We start from the raw sequence: 18184 nt of genomic DNA on the forward strand, positions 1-18184 counted from the left end.
ACAGGAGAACTGATTTATGCAGGAGGCAGACTGCTGTGCGATTGATGGTGGCTGTGGAAACAAAATATGTGTGCGCGCACGAAATGAATTGATGCCCCTCGGAAGCGAGGAGAAGGATCGGCAGGGGTCGGTTTTTGCATTGTAGTCGGCTGGTGCCGCGGTTTCGCATGAGTGGATGCGCGTGCGGAGCTGAACCGTGCAACAAAGACTGAAAAGTAGGAAGTTTGGGACAAAGATGTGTTGCGGTACAGTGCGTACTAGTTGTCCTTGATTCATTCACTCAATCGAAAGAAAAAAAAAATCAGAATAGCTACGCCTACAAGTACAAATACAACAAGAACAATCGACGTCACAGATACTCCTGTACACGTACGTATATACTAGTACGAACCAAACAAATGTCCTCGAATAATTAGGCCTCTACGTACATCGTCCTACTCCTAGGCTACGTTCCTCTAGCTAGCTTCGTATAGTCGATCGTCGACCGATCGCTGTACGTAGCTATTAATTCTTCAATCATGGAATGGCTCAGTACACTCTTCCCCATGAAGCTAGGCGCGCGAGCCTAGACAGGTGGCAGCGCCACCGCCGTCGCCGTCGCCGCCGCTGGCGCTTCCGCCGGCGGGGTGCCGTCCTTCTTGGAGGCGGCAGCGGAAGGCGGGCCGACGGGGGCGCGGCACATGGGGCAAGTGCAGTGCGCGCGCAGCCAGGCGTCGACGCACTCGGCGTGGAACAAATGCGCGCACTTGGGGAGCCGCCGCACCGTCTCGCCGGCCTCCACCTGGCCCAGGCACACCGCGCAGTCCGCCGCCGTCGGCGCCTCCTGCGCGTCGTCGTCGGCAACTGCCCCTGGGACGACGGCGGGGACCTCGTACTTGAACGTGGGGAGAGCGGCGATGGCGGTGTCGGTCATGCCGCGGCACTCGGGCTCCGGCGACGCGGCGCCGGCCTCCAGATCGTCCGCTCGCTCGGCGTTCTGGAGCTGGTTGCGGCGGCTGCGGCAGGCGTACCAGACGGCGAGGTAGAGGAGGAAGGTGGCGATGCCGATGGCGAAGGAGAGGCCGATGAAGAGCAGCCTGGAGCGGGTGCTGTACCTGGACGTATCCGTGAACAGCCACGACGTCGGCGCGTTCATGGTGAAGACCAACTCCTCGCTCGCGCACCTCCACGAAAATGGCTTCGATCTCGATCGGTTGCCTTGCCGGCCGGCGTCGGATCCCAGCAACAAAAGCCGCTGCAGGTTCTGTACTGTAGCCGGCGGAGCAAGCAAGCGAGGCCGGACGCCGGCGTATGTTGCTTCTTGCTGGGGTCGGGTCTGTGCTGAGGCAAAACAAGACGGCGCGCAGGGCCGTATATAAAGCGCCGGAGCCTGGATGGGTGTGAGGCTTGAATGCAACGGCAGGTCGAGTGGGCGCGCAGTAAAGGCGATCATCACTCAGCGAGCTCCTTCGTTCGCGCGATGAATTGCGGTAACTGCACCAGATATTTATTGAAGCAACAAGCGAAGCAGTCGACCGATCGATCGGGGACCGGGGAGCTGATTGGTTCATTCTATCACTACGAGGGCACAGGGACCCGGTGCGGTGAACAATTGACTGATCTCAACCTTTTGGGCTCAAGTTCAACAGAAAACTAATCTTATTTTCAAACTATTTTCAAAGTCCAACTTTTTTTTAGCACCTCGTAGGACGCTACCGAGTAATGCTACATCTACAAAAATATTCTAAAAAAAGTTATTACGGACAACCACCATGGCACACCAAACAAATCAGAATGTGCTCGACTATTTCAGGAAGGGAAAATATAACATCCAGCAAACATGCTCCACATCAGTCCTTAGAGCAATCCGTAAGATTTCTTCCGTAGGTATAGGATTGTTGGACACTACCTTCTACGTGATTATGCTCCGGGCACGTCGAAGTGACCCACTGTGCCAGCTAGCAGAACAGACCCACACCCGGTTATCTAGCGCCGGACGACCCATGTCTCCCCCCTCTCTCCCTCAACTTGCCCCTCTCTCAACTTCCCCCATTTTAGTTTGGTTTCTGTGCATAGAGGTACCCTCCCCCAATCTCCCTTGTTTTTGTCTGAACTAAATCTTTTAATTTGGTTGCATTTGTCTAAATATTTCAAACCCTAGAAATTGCATTTGAGCAAAACATGTATGGTTTATTGTTATTGTGCTAGCCAATGGTGGTTTATATGATGGCTATGAAGCATCATAATTATGATTAGTAGGTTAGGTTAAGGGTTATAGTTTTTGTTTTATTTAGTTAGGTGATGGGAGAATACAAAAAAAGTAGCCCTAAGTCAAAGATGGCCCACCCGACTATGGATGCCCATGATCAACTTGTGGAATCCTCACGTGGTCGGCTTGGACAAAGAGAGTAAGTCGGTCCAAGTGAAATTCCAGGGTCGAGACTTCGGAGAAGAATTTTCCTAGAGGAAAAGTAGATAGATGTTGACTCTTGTAGGGACTTCTTAACCCACCCCAACTCGGGTTATACCTTGTAAGCCCTATGTCAACCGCGAGGCAAACTAGGTGAATGATTGGAGTCATAGTTTCTCGATGTAATCACTGTGTACCGCTCAACGTATGTGAAATTGTCAGATGAGACCCCGTGATACCTTAGACGCAGGGGTGGGAAAACCTAAAAATATGGAAGTTAGAACAATAAATCATGTAACCTAAAAATATGAACTGTCATGGTGTTGGCATCCGAAACCCACCGGCGAGCAACGGCTGGCAACACGAAGAGCCGGGAACAACTCAGAGCTGCGGCTGGCCCTGGTCCCTCGCGCGACGGCCCGCAAAGACTCTGCACACACGTCCGATGCTGGTGCAAGGGCGTGCCACCTGACCTATACCTGGTCAGGAAGGTGATGTATTTGCTTCGCTTAGGTTTCCTGCATGGCATACACGTAAACATTAAATACGAGCCTCGATCGGCTCTCAGGTTTTCCCGTGAATCGGCTCAAGGAGCCGATCCACCCATGATTCGTAAAGGGTTTACGATAGCATGGTGGTCCTGCTTGATCAACATAAAGCTAAAACGATCTACAACGATATAGGGTTTTCACCGCATAATCGGAACATCCTACTCGTGATTGAGCCTAGCAGCCACGCACGGTGTCAATAAACCAACCCTATATAAGGCCTAAAAACCAACATGAAGTTGATCCCCGGAACATCTTATCTAGGGTTAGCAAACTGCACCCTACGTGCCACCGGATCCTTCAACCCGTTTGCAAGGCCTAACTATGCAAATATTAAACTAATCCTTGAAGACCAAGGAACAATCATAACGGATCGGATCTACTAAATAATGATCAAGCAAGGTGCCACCCTTACACCTAAGAAAGGTGTAAGGATGGCTAGACGTCTAAGGGTTGCATGAACGAAAGCATGTAGCAAGGTAAAACGATGCTAACCCTAACACATCTATGATAACTATGTTGCTCGCCATCAAAAAGGCTTCAGCACGAGCAACGCATGAACAACGAATAAACGTATACTGCCTAGATCGCGAGATGCGATCTAGGCAGCATGATGCTTACCCGGAAGAAACCCTCAAAACAAGGGGTCGGCGATGCGCCAAGATTGGTTTGTGATGAACGTGATTGTTGTTTATCTCGATAACCCTAGATACATATTTATAGTCCGTAGACTTTCTAACGTGGGAATAATCCCAACCGTGCACGAGTCAAGTTTTATCTAACCGACACGTATCCTACTATATTTACAGATACAAGGGCGAACTGCCCAATCTTCGTGTATAAGGCCGGTTCACGTATTTCTTCTATGTATATTCTTCAAGCCCAATCTTGATTGCGGCCCACCTCTGACTCGGTCAAATTCTGGTGATAACACATGCCCCCCTGGTTTTGGAATTGATAATTCCAAAATCACTCTGTCTTTTCTTCGTCGGGTCATGTCGTGGCAGAGCAAAACCGTCGCAGTATTCTTCATCATGATGCCTTGCCTTCTCAACTTCTCTGCAAGATTTGATAGCTTTAGCATCACCCCCTCGGACACCGTAATGTCATTCAATCTCCACTAGGCTCCCCCTTATTTAACTGTGCCGACCGATTCGCCTCTTCATCCCCCTCCTCTGTTCTAGCTATCGGCACCGAAAAAACCCTCTTCCTATCGCAATGTCTTCTTCTTCCTCCGTCTCCTCCGGCCTCTCTTTCCAATCTTCTTCCTCGAGCGAGCCGATGTCAGAGCCAGAGTGGGACTTCGACTTCGTGCCAGATGGCCCACCAGAAGCCCTCGTTGGATCAGATGGCGACCTGCCCCTGACTGATGGGGAGGGCGACCTCCAGTTCCTCATTGAAGGGGAACTGGAGAGCGAGAGCGAGGATGACCTCCACTCCTGGGGGAACCCCATTTCCTCCGATAAGGAGGAGGAAGAGGAAGACAAGGAAGAAGAGGAGGAACAGGAAGAAGAGGAGGAAGACGACTCCTCCTCCTCCGCTGGGTACCCGCCGGCGAAGCGCTTCCGCGCTTGGGCGGACAGTGAAGATGATGATGATGACGAGGAGGAAGAAGCTCCGGCCGAGGGCTGGGGCAGCAGCGACGAGGAGTTCTCCGGAAGCAGCGCCGATGGCAGCTACGATGCCGACGACGAGGGCGGCGAGGATTAGTAGAGTAGGATCAGTAGTACTCGAGCAATCGGCTCTTCTTTTGTTCCCCCTTTCTTGAGCAATCAGCTCTTCATTGTAAAAAACCCTCCTTTATTAATGAAGAAGTGTTCCCAATCATTTTTTTTTCTTTTATGCTAATTTAGCCGATTTCCCCTCATACTGCCTTTGCCGATTGTCAACTTAATCAATGCCCAATGAGCCGATGGTAACGCATCGGTCCCTCGCAATCTATCCTTCAACTCTTCGACTGACGACTCTGAGAGCTGGTGTATAAATGTGGGAGACCCATGCCTTCAGGAGAGCCCTAGGACCGTTGCTGAAACAACTTGACGCTGAAGCTGATACTCTGCAGAACAGGTGCCACCTGCTCGCAAATCTCCCCGCGATAGTTTCCAGTGATGCTTTATAACCCTGCTCTATTTCTTTGCAGCAACAAGATGGCCCAGAGCCTGTCAATGATGATGGATCCCCTTTCAGATTCCTTTCAACAGCTCTGGTGGTCTTCTCCTGCAACAATTCACCGCTTCTGAAGAAGGTTATGATGCAGAGCCAGCCGACAACACTCCAATCGGCTCTAAAAACAGAGGGTCTACCAGATCAGCTGCCCCCCGAGCCTCAGTTAAGGCGAGCACAGCGGCGAGGACGCACAGTTCAGTCGAAGGGCCTCGAACTCAGGCAATTCTGAGACAGTCACCACGCAGAGCCAGCCAGACTTGCCACCGTCGGCTTCAAGAAAAGGTCAGCCCCTGAACCTGCCGTTTCCCAAACTCCCACCAAAAAAGGGCAGGGCAGCTCCATCCTCTCCTCGGCTCATGTTGCATGCTGACCCCTTGTCGTTCTTATCGGCTAACCTCTTCCTCTGCAACTGATGACACCTCTAACAGCACTGCTGAACTGGCGACCTTGCACAAAGGGTTGGAGGTCCTCGAAGAGAAGGTTCGGGCAACAGCTCATTGAAGCTGAGGAAGCTCTCATCGTTCACTCCCTCGAGGAAGCAGAAGGCCTCGGGGCTGAACTGAAGACCGACTTGGTCGAAAAAACGCGTCTTGAACACGCGGCTGGTAGATCCTGTGTAATTTGTACTAGAGTCGATGGCTGTGCATCGGCTGTTCATCATGAGAATTTTTTTTTACTGGCCGATTTTTCTATCGGCCACTCAAATTTCACTGCCCATGTATCTCACATGTTCCTCTGATTATGTGCCCCCCGAGCCGAATCTGTCAGGTTACTGCAGATATCGGCTCTGCAGTTATCCAAGGCACTCTATTTGAACGTCGGCTCTGTTAGGACCAATGTTGACTTCTTCCAGCTCATCAGCCGACGTAAATCCGTTGCCCGTTCGATCGATGTTGAACACAGGCAGAACGTATGGTGAGGATAATTTTGGCCGATTGCTGGAATCGGCCTCCATGTTGATTAAATCGCTCAATGAAGGTTTTGCAATGTTCGTGCTTCACTATGACTACGTGACATGCTTGAGACAAGATCATTACTTTTCATTTTTTGGGGGCCGATCACAAGGATCGGCCTGCCCATGTACCTTCATAGACTTTGCTCCTGTTACACGGTCAGGCCAGTGGATAAGACCAGCCTCACCCCGTTTTTTGACACGTCGATGTACTCGCAGTCGTCCAAAGTGATGCCTGAGAGTGGCTCTTGGCCTTCCGTCTCCCAAACGTTCATGCCAGCCGTTGAAACCTCGGCTGTATCGTCTGCATGGACGACTTCTACTTCATCTCCATCCCACTGTATTAAGCATTGGTGCATCGTAGATGGAATGCAACAGTTGGCGTGGATCCAATCTCTCCCTAGCAGGACAGCGTAAGTGCTCTTGCTGTCGACAATGAAGAACGTCGTAGGGATGGTTTTCCTTCCTACGGTCAGATCCACGTTCAGAACACCTTGTGCATCAGATGCTTGGCCGTTGAAATCACTCAGTGTCACGTTGGTCTTGATCAGATCCGAGCTAGAGCGTCCCAGCCGACGTAGCATGGAGTATGGCATGATGTTGACTGCCCCTCCGGTGTCCACCAGCATCCTATCACTACAAGAAAACCCCTCCTACAGCAACGCATTTATCTGTATCTAAATATCGATTTAGGCGTTGCTAGCGCCTATACCAACGAATAAAAAGGCGTTGCGTTTTTGGGCGTTGCAAGGGTACAAGGCAACGCATATAGGTACGTTGGTAACATGGGCGTTGCTAGGTAGCAACGTATGGAAATAGAGCTTAGCAACACGTTTATACGTTGTTGCCTACCCTACTAGAATTATCATGCAGCTATATTGTTTACAAATATAATTAAATAACAAAAATCAGTTTTGACACTTTTCCCGTTCTTCTAAATGACACTTGAGCTTCAGATTTTACAAGCATGCCATTTTGGTACAATTTTAACAACACATCAATCGTAATTCAAGGATAATTATAAATAAATCATAAATCTTTATTCAATGAAATTCGAAAACACAATCTGAGTTACATAGGTCAACCTGATAGAAAATGAAGATGTACATATATCAACCTGATAGAAAATGAAAATTGAACATTGATTCATCTAGCTATCCATATGTCCCAGGTCACATTTTTTTATCAAACTAAACCTAAGAAATAAAGTGAAACCATTCATTATGCCTTCTTCATGCCTCCTTCTTGGATTCTTGATATATGGATGTTGACCATACAATAGTCTTTTTAAATTTACCTCCTGCAGCAGAAAATTAAGTAGGTTAAGTCCTACTTGTATAAAATGTGTGTTCACAATTCAAATTTATAAATCCAAAATAACTTTTATGAAAAAGAATATAACATAGAACCCTAATGTCTTATTATCCACATGAGCCAATCATCGGCCCGGAAAACTATTTGAACTACTAAAATGTGCCCCAAGCGAAATGTTTCCAATAATCAAATGTACGTACAGAGCTGTTCAAGTAACGATATTTCATTGCCTGCAATATTTGTATCATTAATTTTCACAATAAACTTTTAAGGTGGACAGAATGCCTCTATCCAGGAGAATCAGGAAGAATTTTTTGACTAACAGAAGTAGTACTAAACAGTCACTTACGAACTACTTGCATTCTAAAAAAATGATGCAGGTAATCAATCTGGAAAGCAAATGTCAACTGTTTGCTGCGCACGGATATGTTCTGCAGTTTCTACATCCAGATCACAGGAGCATAGGTTTAGACAAGGAACCTTGTAGTGCACTGGTTGACCATATACACGAAGAAAAGTGCAATAGATAAAAAGAGTCGTACACATTAGGATATAGTGACAAGTAATGCTTCACTTGCTGGTGGCCTTCCTAGCTCCAGCCGACTTCAATCATCTACTGTGAGCAAGCAAGCCATGTAAGTAAAAGCTGAAGAAATAAATCTATCCAATCCCTCCTTGAAAAGAACGGAAAGTATTCAAGCTGCATATACTACAGGGCATTTAACACTTACGGTCTGCATATTATGTAAAATATTAATTAGCAAATTATTTTCTATCCTAAACATAAGATGTTTGTATATGCCAAAATCAGGAGATAACCATTTTTTCTAAGTTTATTTTTTCAATGAAAGAATGCTTACCTATAGAGTGAGGAATGGATCACACAATCGTAATAGTAGATCAGGAAACCTGCAAGCTGCAATCGTAAGGCACTCAATTTATTTAATAGAATACAATTGGATCAATCTGGGAGAGTAAAAACCTCTAGTCCATCCCGCATGTCTTCTGATTACAATCGGTGTACTTTTTGGCTTCAATTATCCATATTTGAGGACGAGAAACCTAAGAGGAAATGTGTAATACAATACAATAGATTAGCTAAAAATAGCAATGAATTGGCACCTAGAACCACATCACATAGGCACAATACATGCAAGGCACACACACAATGACGTAATTCCACATCTCCCGTAATTACTACCAGACCCAAATCTCCAATACGTGATGTTCAGCTTGTCCAGTACACATTAGGGATCAAAATGGAAACAAAGAAGCACACCTGCTCTAGCAGATCACCAGTATCAAACAAGTTACTACATGATGGACATATCGTGTATTGCTTAAGTCAACCAAAATCACTAGTGCTGTTTCAAACCGAGTATACTACTAATCGATGAGAAGAAAAAAACCAATTACACAATTCTGGTTCAAACCTCCGTTAGAAGCAGTACAGATCCACCACACCTAGCACTGCTGCTTCTCCATACCTGTGCTACAGATTAGAGAAACGCAAACATCAGGAGCATCTTCCTACCTGTATTGTCTGGTCACACCGGCGTGAAATCCCAACGGCTGCTGGACTGCTGGGGCCGCAACCCATCAGTACATCCGCCACCCAAGGAATGAGAGGCGTGCCAATCCGCCGCCCAGATGGCCAGCGATCAGGACCGTCGTCTTCCTCTCGAGATGCCGATGAGGGAGGACGAGAAGGTGATGCCTGCTAATGGGGATGGCAAATAAGGAGGAGGAACTGGAGAAGTGCGGGAGGCCGGGGAGGGTCACGACGGTGGGAGGCGGCGAGCAGGAGTCTGGTAGATCGGAGTTGCAAGATCAAGATTGCGGTTGTAGGACCTCATAGAGAAAGGGAGGAGATAGATAATGCAGAAATTCCTCCGGTCCTGGGCCCAACTGCATATATAATTGGAATTTTCGTGTTGGCAAACAAAAAAAGTTATTTTCGTGTAGGCGCCAATATCTCCGACTGCTGGATCTAAATTTTTCAACACGCGCGCTTTTCCACCTTTTTCAACCATCGCGTCCTATGCAACAGATGCAGGGGCAGCGCATATATGTGTATCTACGCTAAAATCTTGCAACGCATATCGAAAGGGTTGTAAATCAAGTGTTGTTTTAGGGTGGTTCTTCTTGTAGTGTATTGACAGGCTGCCCATTGATTTAACCTCGTAAGTACAGGGCCTTCAGGTGTCTGTAACTTCTTTCACGTGGCTTCTCAAAGATAACCGGCCGTGGGCCGCAGTCAAGTTGTGCCACAGGTGCTTCGTCTAATCCTGGAGCACAAAACTCCGCTGGAAGGATGAACACCATGTTTGTACTAGCCGATGTCTCATCATCGGCTTTCCTTTGCTTGGGGCGCCACTCCATCTTTTGTGGTCGACCCTCTTTGTCTAGGGTTCGTTGAATTTTCGCGGCCAGATCGGGCCGCGCCTTCCTTAGCGTGTGCAGGTATAACCTTTCGGCTTCCTCCAAACCGCGCAGTCACTGAACCCTACGCTTTTGGGAACGGCTGAGTCCATCAGGGCACCACCTTGGCCAGTGGTACTTGTCCTCTTCTTCTTCATAGTCATCTTCCAACTCCTCGAGGTCTTCTTCCCGAGAGGACTCAGTTGGCTTGTTCCTAGATGGGAGAGGCCCAAGACGTTTGAACACTGACACGTCTGTTGCACCCTTCTTCTTGTCTACATTACGGGCGATTGCCGATTGTAGGCAATCGGCTCATTCCTGAATCCCAGCAGTGTTTGAAGAAAGGGCAGTCCCAGTGCTTGTCCACGTCGTCCTGTTCTCTCGACTTCTCCTTGGCGTAGCGCTCATATCCCTCCTCGTCGCGATCATGCCGACGATGTCTCCTGGCGTTCCTGCTAGCTAGACGATCCCTTTCATCGTCGCTATTGTACCGCCGGCGCTGGTCATACTGACTCACGTATTTATTGAGGAGATGATCAGAGAGAGGTCGTTGATATCGTACATTCTTCACTTCTCCCTCTGTGATGTAGCGCTTGCCATCGTGTCGGAGCCGATCGCGTGGAGCGGCTTCCTCTTTGTCCTTGCTACGAGAGCGGCTGCCCTCGCCTTTGTCCTTTCCAGAGTGGTGCCCAGGCTCGACCATGTTGATGCTTAACGAAAAACCTGGCTGGCACCCCTCGGGGTAAGCGTACTCCACCGTGTTAACGGCGGGGAAGGGGTGTGTGTCGACTTTCATGGCGTACTGGTTGAAGATTAGACGCCCTTGCTCTATCACCATTTGGATCTGCTGACGCCACACCCTGCAGTCGTTAGTGTTATGGCTGAACGTGTTATGCCATTTGCAATATGGCTTTCCATTCAACTCCTGTGCTGTGGGGAGTTTGAGACCGTCGGGTAACTTCAGCTGCTTTTCCTTGAGTAAGAGATCAAAAATTTGCTCGGCTTTGGTCACGTCGAAGTCAAACCCTCTAGGAGGACCTTGTGGCTTCACCCATTTGCAGGACACGGGGGTTGCCCCCCGAGTCCATTCAGCTACTGCTACCTCTTGATCTCCCGCGGACCCTTCATCTTCATCTGCTTCAACCAAGACTACCGCACGCTTGAATTTGTCCTGGTACAAGTCTGGGTGGCGCTGTTCATATAACGACAGTTTCTGAACCATGTGCGCCAGTGAAGGGTAGTCTGCTTGGGAGGCCATATTCTTGATTGGTGATGCAAGGCCCACCACTGCCAACTCGACTGCTTCTTTTTCAGTCACACGAGCCGAATAACATCGGTTCCTAACAGTTCTGAAGCGCTGGATGTATTCTGCCACAGTTTCTCCACGCTTCTGACGTACTTGTGCTAGATCGGCAATGCCAGACTCGGAAGCCTCTGAGTGATACTGCATGTGGAACTGTTCTTCCATCTGCTTCCAAGTCCGGATCGAGTCTGGTGGCAACGAGGTGTACCACCCGAAAGCCGATCCTGTGAGGGACTGTGCGTAGAACCTCACGCGTAGTGGATCTGCAGCTGAGATCGTGCCCAGCTGCGCCAAATATCGGCTTACATGCTCGATTGAGCTGGAGCCATCTGCCCCACTAAACTTGGAGAATTCAGGGAGCCGATATTTGGGTGGTAGTGGGATCAAATCGTAGTCATTGGGATACGGCTTGGAATAGCCGATTGCCCTCCTTTTCGGCACCATGCCGAACTGGTCTCTTAAGATCGTGCTGATCTGATCCGCCGTGCTAGCTGCAGGAGTTGAACTCTGAAGATTTGCTGGAGTGGCGTACTTAGCTAGCCACGCTTGCTTCTCGAGATCTGAGCTAGCCACAGGAGTTGAGCTCTGGAGGTTCGTCGGAGCGGCATACTTAGCCAGCCACGTCTGCTTCTCAAGATCTGATCCAGAAACTCCTCCTGCTGTTCCAGAAGTCCCTGCTGTTCCAGAAGTCCCTGCTGTTGCAGTCTGGTTCATGAGTGCCCAGTTACTGCTGTCTGGCACGTATGTGCACGTGTATCCGTGAGGGATCTCCTTGGGCGCCTCGTACAAGAACTGGTAATCACTAGGATCGCCCCCGATCTTGTAGACAACGAATGCCGGTGTATTCGGCACCTCTGGTGCTGCCAGCGCGAACGGCAGCGGTGGTCGGCTCTGGAGTGGTAGCTCCCCTTGATGAGTTCCTAGAGCTGGTCCTGACGGAGAGTACCGATGATTCAAGATTTCATGGAGCACTCGAAGAGCGACCCGCTCCAAAGTGTTCACCAGGCTCTCAGAGTGGCGGTGTAGCGAATGAACTACCATGAAATTGATCTCCTGACGCAAGGACGTGGTGCGTTCTTCTGAAGGGGTGGACAGGTCCACTCCATCGAGCGCGCCTTCAGGTGAGAACCCTCTCCACCTGATGCCGTGTGAGCGGGTCCTGTGGAAAGAGCCGATGAGGTCGGCCTCGAGGAGAGCTTTGACATCGTCATACTTCTTCTTGAGCTCCTCTGGCAGATCCTCGTACGTGACTGGAGTACCTTCCGCCATCTCAGATGTAGATGGCGATGCAGTTGATGTCGAAGACTGTCCCACCGGGCGTGCCAGAATGTGTTGGCGTCCGAAACCCACCGGCGAGCAACGGCTGGCAACACGAAGAGCCGGGAACAACTCAGAGCTGCGGCTGGCCCTGGTCCCTCGCGCGACGGCCCACAAAGACTCTGCACACACGTCCGATGCTGGTGCAAGGGCGTGCCACCTGACCTATACCTGGTCAGGAAAGTGATGGATTTGTTTCGCTTAGGTTTCCTGCATGGCATACACTGCATGGCATACACGTAAACATTAAATACGAGCCTCGATCGGCTCTCAGGTTTTCCCGTGAATCGGCTCAAGGAGCCGATCCACCCATGATTCGTAAAGGGTTTACGATAGCATGGTGGTCCTGCTTGATCAACATAAAGCTAAAATGATCTACAACGATATAGGGTTTTCACCGCATAATCGGAACATCCTACTCGTGATTGAGCCTAGCAGCCACGCACGGTGTCAATAAACCAACCCTATATAAGGCCTAAAAACCAACATGAAGTTGATCCCCGGAACATCTTATCTAGGGTTAGCAAACTGCACCCTACGTGCCACCGGATCCTTCAACCCGTTTGCAAGGCCTAACTATGCAGATATTAAACTAATCCTTGAAGAACAAGAAATAATCATAACGGATCGGATCTACTAAATAATGATCAAGCAAGGTGCCGCCCTTACACCTAAGAAAGGTGTAAGGACGGCTAGACGTCTAAGGGTTGCATGAACGAAAGCATGTAGCAAGGTAAAACGATGCTAACCCTAACACATCTATGATAACTACGTTGCTCGCCATCAAAAAGGCTTCAGCACGAGCAACGCATGAACAACGAATAAACGTATACTGCCTAGATCGCGAGATGCGATCTAGGCAGCATGATGCTTACCCGGAAGAAACCCTCAAAACAAGGGGTCAGCGATGCGCCAAGATTGGTTTGTGATGAACGTGATTGTTGTTTATCTCGATAACCCTAGATACATATTTATAGTCCGTAGACTTTCTAACGTGGGAATAATCCCAACCGTGCACGAGTCAAGTTTTATCTAACCGATACGTATCCTACTATATTTACAGATACAAGGGCGAACTGCCCAATCTTCGTGTATAAGGCCGGTTCACGTATTTCTTCTATGTATATTCTTCAAGCCCAATCTTGATCGCGGCCCACCTCTGACTCGGTCAAATTCTGGTGATAACACATGGTGATTTTGTATCACATGTTCTCCTCTTCCATAAACCGCACACGTTGTTCAAGCTCGTAATGTGGGTGCAAACTTGTCATCCCACGTATTTAAAAATTTACAGCTAATAAGAAATAGACAATAAATAACCATAACCTACCACATCTCCCATGAAATAATTGAACCAAAAAGAAACAGAGCAAAAATACCCATGTTTTGTCACATACATACAACACAAATACACTTTTAATAAGCCAAAAAAATGCTAATACATCACACATATTCACCATGTTCTATCGCATATGAACTAACATGTAAAGTAGAAATCAACATCACACATGTTTCCTAATAACTAGTAGTGGTACACACAAAAATGTTAAAATACCAAATAAAACCACAATATTCCATACAAGTTTTGAAATATTTGATGAACTAGGGTTTCACATAAGCTTAGAAAAATAGGGGCAATGAGGATTTTTCCAAATGAAATGAAGGGACCAAAGGAGAATACCTTGGGTGGGGGGGGGGGGGGGGGGAGGGGTGGTGTTCCTCCTCTCCCGAGTCCCTGGTCAGTATCGTGAGAGGGGAAGGGAGTCAGGTGTGAGGTGAGGCAGCTCTCCGGTTTTACATTGATCTAAAGGGTACCACCCTAGGGTAGCTCCCCATACGCCGACGCTACTGGGCTGTGAGCCATGTGTGCAACACTCGCAGGACGGGTAGTGCCCCGAAGCTCGACACTAATGCCCCACGTACAAGCGCTACAAGAAAAGTTAGATTTTAAAATATTTTTAAAAATCAGATCTTTTTCTGCTAAACTCTTTCCAAAGGGTTTATTCTGTTATTTTTCCGGGCGCAGGATGAAAAAGGACGAATTGATCACAGGGAAGGTCGGGGCGATGAGACATACACAGGAACCACTCACTCATCGCTCGTGTTCAGGTCGACCGGATGTAGTACTCTGCTGTGCATGCACGAGGACGAGATCCCTGGATATTTTTGCCGTGGCACCGATCGTGGGTATTACTGTGCAGGCCGACTAGAGGAGAAGAAGTTAGAACGTGTTGCTCTCAATTAGTAGCTCTCACGCACGGGCCGGCGGTCTCAACTTCACCGCAAAAACAACTTTGCTCGCATTATGTTCCCCCTTTTCGAAAGCAAGAGGGCCCTGGGATGATCGCCACCATTTCCTCATTTTTGGAGCCGCTAACTCGAATTACGACCATATATGGGTTCAGATACGTGCGTACGAATGAAACGGATATTTATGGATCCGTGTGGTGGCTGGACCTGGACGTACGTATGTACGCGGCGACGAGAGCGTTGCGTTGCGTTGCGTTGCGTCCCCATTAATTCCTTGCTTGGTCGGCCATCGCGTCCTGGCTGCGTGAGCGTACGTTTTATCGTCATACTCCGTAGATGTTTTGACTCGATCGATCGGTTCTGCAGCTAGCTGGAGCTGTTCCGGAGGTTTGCACGTTGGAATTGGGCACTGCAAGCCGGCATGGTCCGAATTCCATGCGAGCAAGCGATCGTGACGCCTTGATACATCACGGTTCTGTTAGTTCTTCTAGGGCAAGGAAACGTACAGGGCTAGGAAATTTTCTGGAGATGAAGTGCACGAAAAAACTAGAGGAACTTTTTTTTTTTGGATCTTACTTTGGGGCCTCATTTGATTCATTGATTTTAGATGACTTGTGTGGGATTGGAATCCTATGGATTTTTAAAAAAAATTTAGGACTCTGTTGATTCATAGGATTATAGCACATAGAAAATAATTGTATGGAATCTTAAAGTGAAATAGAAAAATAATATAAAATTAGGCCCATGAAAAAATACCCTTCACCACAACCAAAGAGAATTTCAAAAAATCGATGCACTAGTCAACTCTTTAAAATTCTGAACCGATGGAAAGAGCCAGTCAATACATTGTTTCCACACTCTCCCTCGTGGTCTAGGCTATTTGAGACATATATTAGATTCGGTTCGATGTAGGCTGCATTTTTTTCTTCTTATTTTTATATTATATGCGTGACGAGAGTCCTGAACTCGAGACCTCTTAGCTCTGATACCATACCGGAATTGCCAAATCAACCAAAAATTCAAATTGATGGAAAGAGTTTAGGCATTATATTTATATTTCAACAAATTTCTCTTTGCGTAAGATTCAAGTAAACATGACATCTTAATCTTGATTTCTATTCCTAGAATTTTTCTATCATACGATTCAAATGAGCCCGACAAAAGTTTCGTGAAATGAAAAATTCACTCAGACCTTATTCTTTATGTTCGTACACACGAATAACGAAGAAAGCTTTACACCTGCCATATTTTTCTATTTCTATTTTTCCCTTGTCCTATGAATCCAAATGGCCCCTAGTAGTTTAGCACTGCCAAGGTGTAATACTTAGGTGCAGATTATGTACTATGTCATGATGGGAAAGCTCATTGCCTCACTAAGATGGCGGGGCCGCCGCCGGCTGGCTTCAACACACGACTTTCAGCTATACTACTAGCTTTTAGCACACAGAGTTAGTGAGCGGGTCAAGGATATGTCAGTGCAAAGGGGTTTGTTGGATTTTGCCGATTTCAGCTAAACTCTCCGAAGAATCCTTGTGAACAAGAAAAGCCATGCCTTGCTGCGGCATCGCCCTTTCACATCCCCATTATATACTCCTAGTGAAGCTTCTAATTGCAATTATCATGTTGCTGATAGGATACAATTAATTGGTGCGGCACCTGATGACAGCCGGAGACGGCTGCTTTCTCTGAAGCGACTTTGACGGCACTACTGACGAGAAGGAAAAGCGCACACTGAATCGTATAGCGCAGTTTACACGGGAGGGCGAAGGCGCACACGCAGATCGACTTGACAGGCCACACACGTACAAGCACGTCGTCTCACTCGCCATCGCCAGCTAGTGTTCAAATGGTGGCGCTCTCTTCAGACTTCAGGTTTTTCATGATAGGTTCTTGGCTGTTTCAAACATGGCATTATGGTGAGCAAACCCGTGTCGCCTGCTTAGTCGTGTCAGGAATTCAGAGTTCAGACGTCTTCGTGCGCTGGTGAATTCCAGCACCTAGCTGTATGTACGTAGTATCTACAAAATTCTAGTACTATTCCAAGTTTCCAACCGTCAGAATGGATGTGTCCTCCGCTCATAGTGAGGAATAGTTTAGCGGAAATCCAAACTGGCTCCCGGATCTATTTGCTCTCCCGACTTGAACCAACCAGCAGAGGACATTTGGTCCCTCGGTTGTGTATATGCTCATCTGTTTGTCACAGGTGCCAGTACAGATGACGGACGAAGGTGTTGGACCAACGTTAGTACCGATTTCGCTTGAACGAGGGCATCCTCCAGCGGGCCAACATAAAAGATTGATCGGTTGCGTTCATATGTGTCAGTTCAAATAGTCGATATTAACTGCACGTCTGTTTTCGTTTGGGATACCCACAACGATCCGACATATAAAAAATAAGATTTTTTTTACATAATTTACATAATTATAAAAATGCAGAAAAAAAAAGTTAAAATTTACAAGGCCAACAAGGCCTGCTAAAACCTAGCCATGGACTACTGCTTCTTTATCAAAAAAATGGACGTCGCTGACGAGGTCGATGATGTCCAGCATCCGCCATGGCAATTGGTAAACCGGCAGTGGAGGAGGAAGGGGAGCCATCGGTGGAGGAGGAAGGGGATCCTACGGTGACGGCGGCCACGGATCCCATGCCAGGGATGGAGCAGGAGACGGCGTGTGTGGCTGCGTGTCGGCGTGGCTCCAGGAGTCGCTGTCGTCCCCTGTCACCAGCCAAGATTCACGAAGCTGCACACCGAGACCGTCCCACATAGCGAGTTGGTCGAGCTCGTTGTTGGCCATTGCAATGGCGTCGCAATGTCCTCCTCCTCGCTGATGTCCGGCAGCTGGACATGAACGTTGGCTCCGATGCCCCTCGCTGCCGAATCCGGTGAGAACGTCGCGTTGGGGTTGACGGTGTCATTCTTGGCGTACTCGGGTAAGTAGCGGGTGTGACCGTCCATCTGGGACAAACGCATCCGCGAGAACGCCGGTGCCTCCGCGAAATACCCCGCGACGAGGGTGAGCCGCCCAAGCTAAGGCACACTTCGCCCGCGGCCTCGGTTTGTGCGCTCAGCAGCGATGCGTTGCCTTTTGTGGTCGGTCGTTATGATGGCGCAACGGTGTTTCTCATCATTCCACGGCTCCTGCGACATGCTTGCCGGCTTCTCCTTCGGCGCAACCATGTGCGGCTTCGTCGCCGCCTTCGCTGCCTTCACCGGAGCCCTCTTCTTCGGCGGCATGGTGGTGGCGAGGGTTTTGCACGGCGTGAACTGGATGGGCGCGGGAGATGGAGCGACGGGCGGGAGAAATGACCGGCGGACGGGAGGGAAATACCCATAAAAATTGTAGGATTTGCGTTCCTGTGGCTGCCAAGGTGGCCCCACCCGCGAAAAACCCAGCGGCGTCGCGGTGCGTCCGACTCGCGCCCTTTGCGAAGGGGCCAACGCGTGGTTGTTGGTGCTCCTATTGGGATTGAACTTGCGCAGGCGCTTTTTTAAACACGCCGGTGTGAGCCCAAAAGCATCGTC

At 48.6% G+C, this 18184-nt stretch overlaps 1 protein-coding gene and 1 long non-coding RNA gene across 3 annotated transcripts; both read right to left on the bottom strand.

The window, feature by feature from the left end:
* Positions 1-325: 325 nt before the first annotated feature.
* LOC127321428 (RING-H2 finger protein ATL39-like) lies at positions 326-1308 on the bottom strand. The gene has a single exon (XM_051350471.2). It carries the CDS (start codon positions 1133-1135, stop codon positions 566-568), a length of 570 nt encoding a protein of 189 aa, XP_051206431.2. The 5' UTR covers positions 1136-1308; the 3' UTR covers positions 326-565.
* Positions 1309-7070: 5762 nt separating this feature from the next.
* On the bottom strand, positions 7071-9406 carry LOC139837544 (uncharacterized). Of its 2 annotated transcripts, XR_011754045.1 has the most exons (5): positions 8803-9406; positions 8352-8431; positions 8230-8278; positions 7912-7982; positions 7071-7355 (listed from the first exon to the last, which is right to left on the bottom strand). It is a non-coding gene; the product is annotated as an uncharacterized lncRNA (long non-coding RNA). The 2 variants fall into 2 exon arrangements; XR_011754044.1 differs by having other exon boundaries at positions 8352-9406.
* Between the last annotated feature and the right edge of the window lie 8778 nt (positions 9407-18184).

Source organism: Lolium perenne, chromosome 3 (genome assembly GCF_019359855.2).
Source record: "Lolium perenne isolate Kyuss_39 chromosome 3, Kyuss_2.0, whole genome shotgun sequence".
NCBI classification, from domain to species: domain Eukaryota; kingdom Viridiplantae; phylum Streptophyta; class Magnoliopsida; order Poales; family Poaceae; genus Lolium; species Lolium perenne.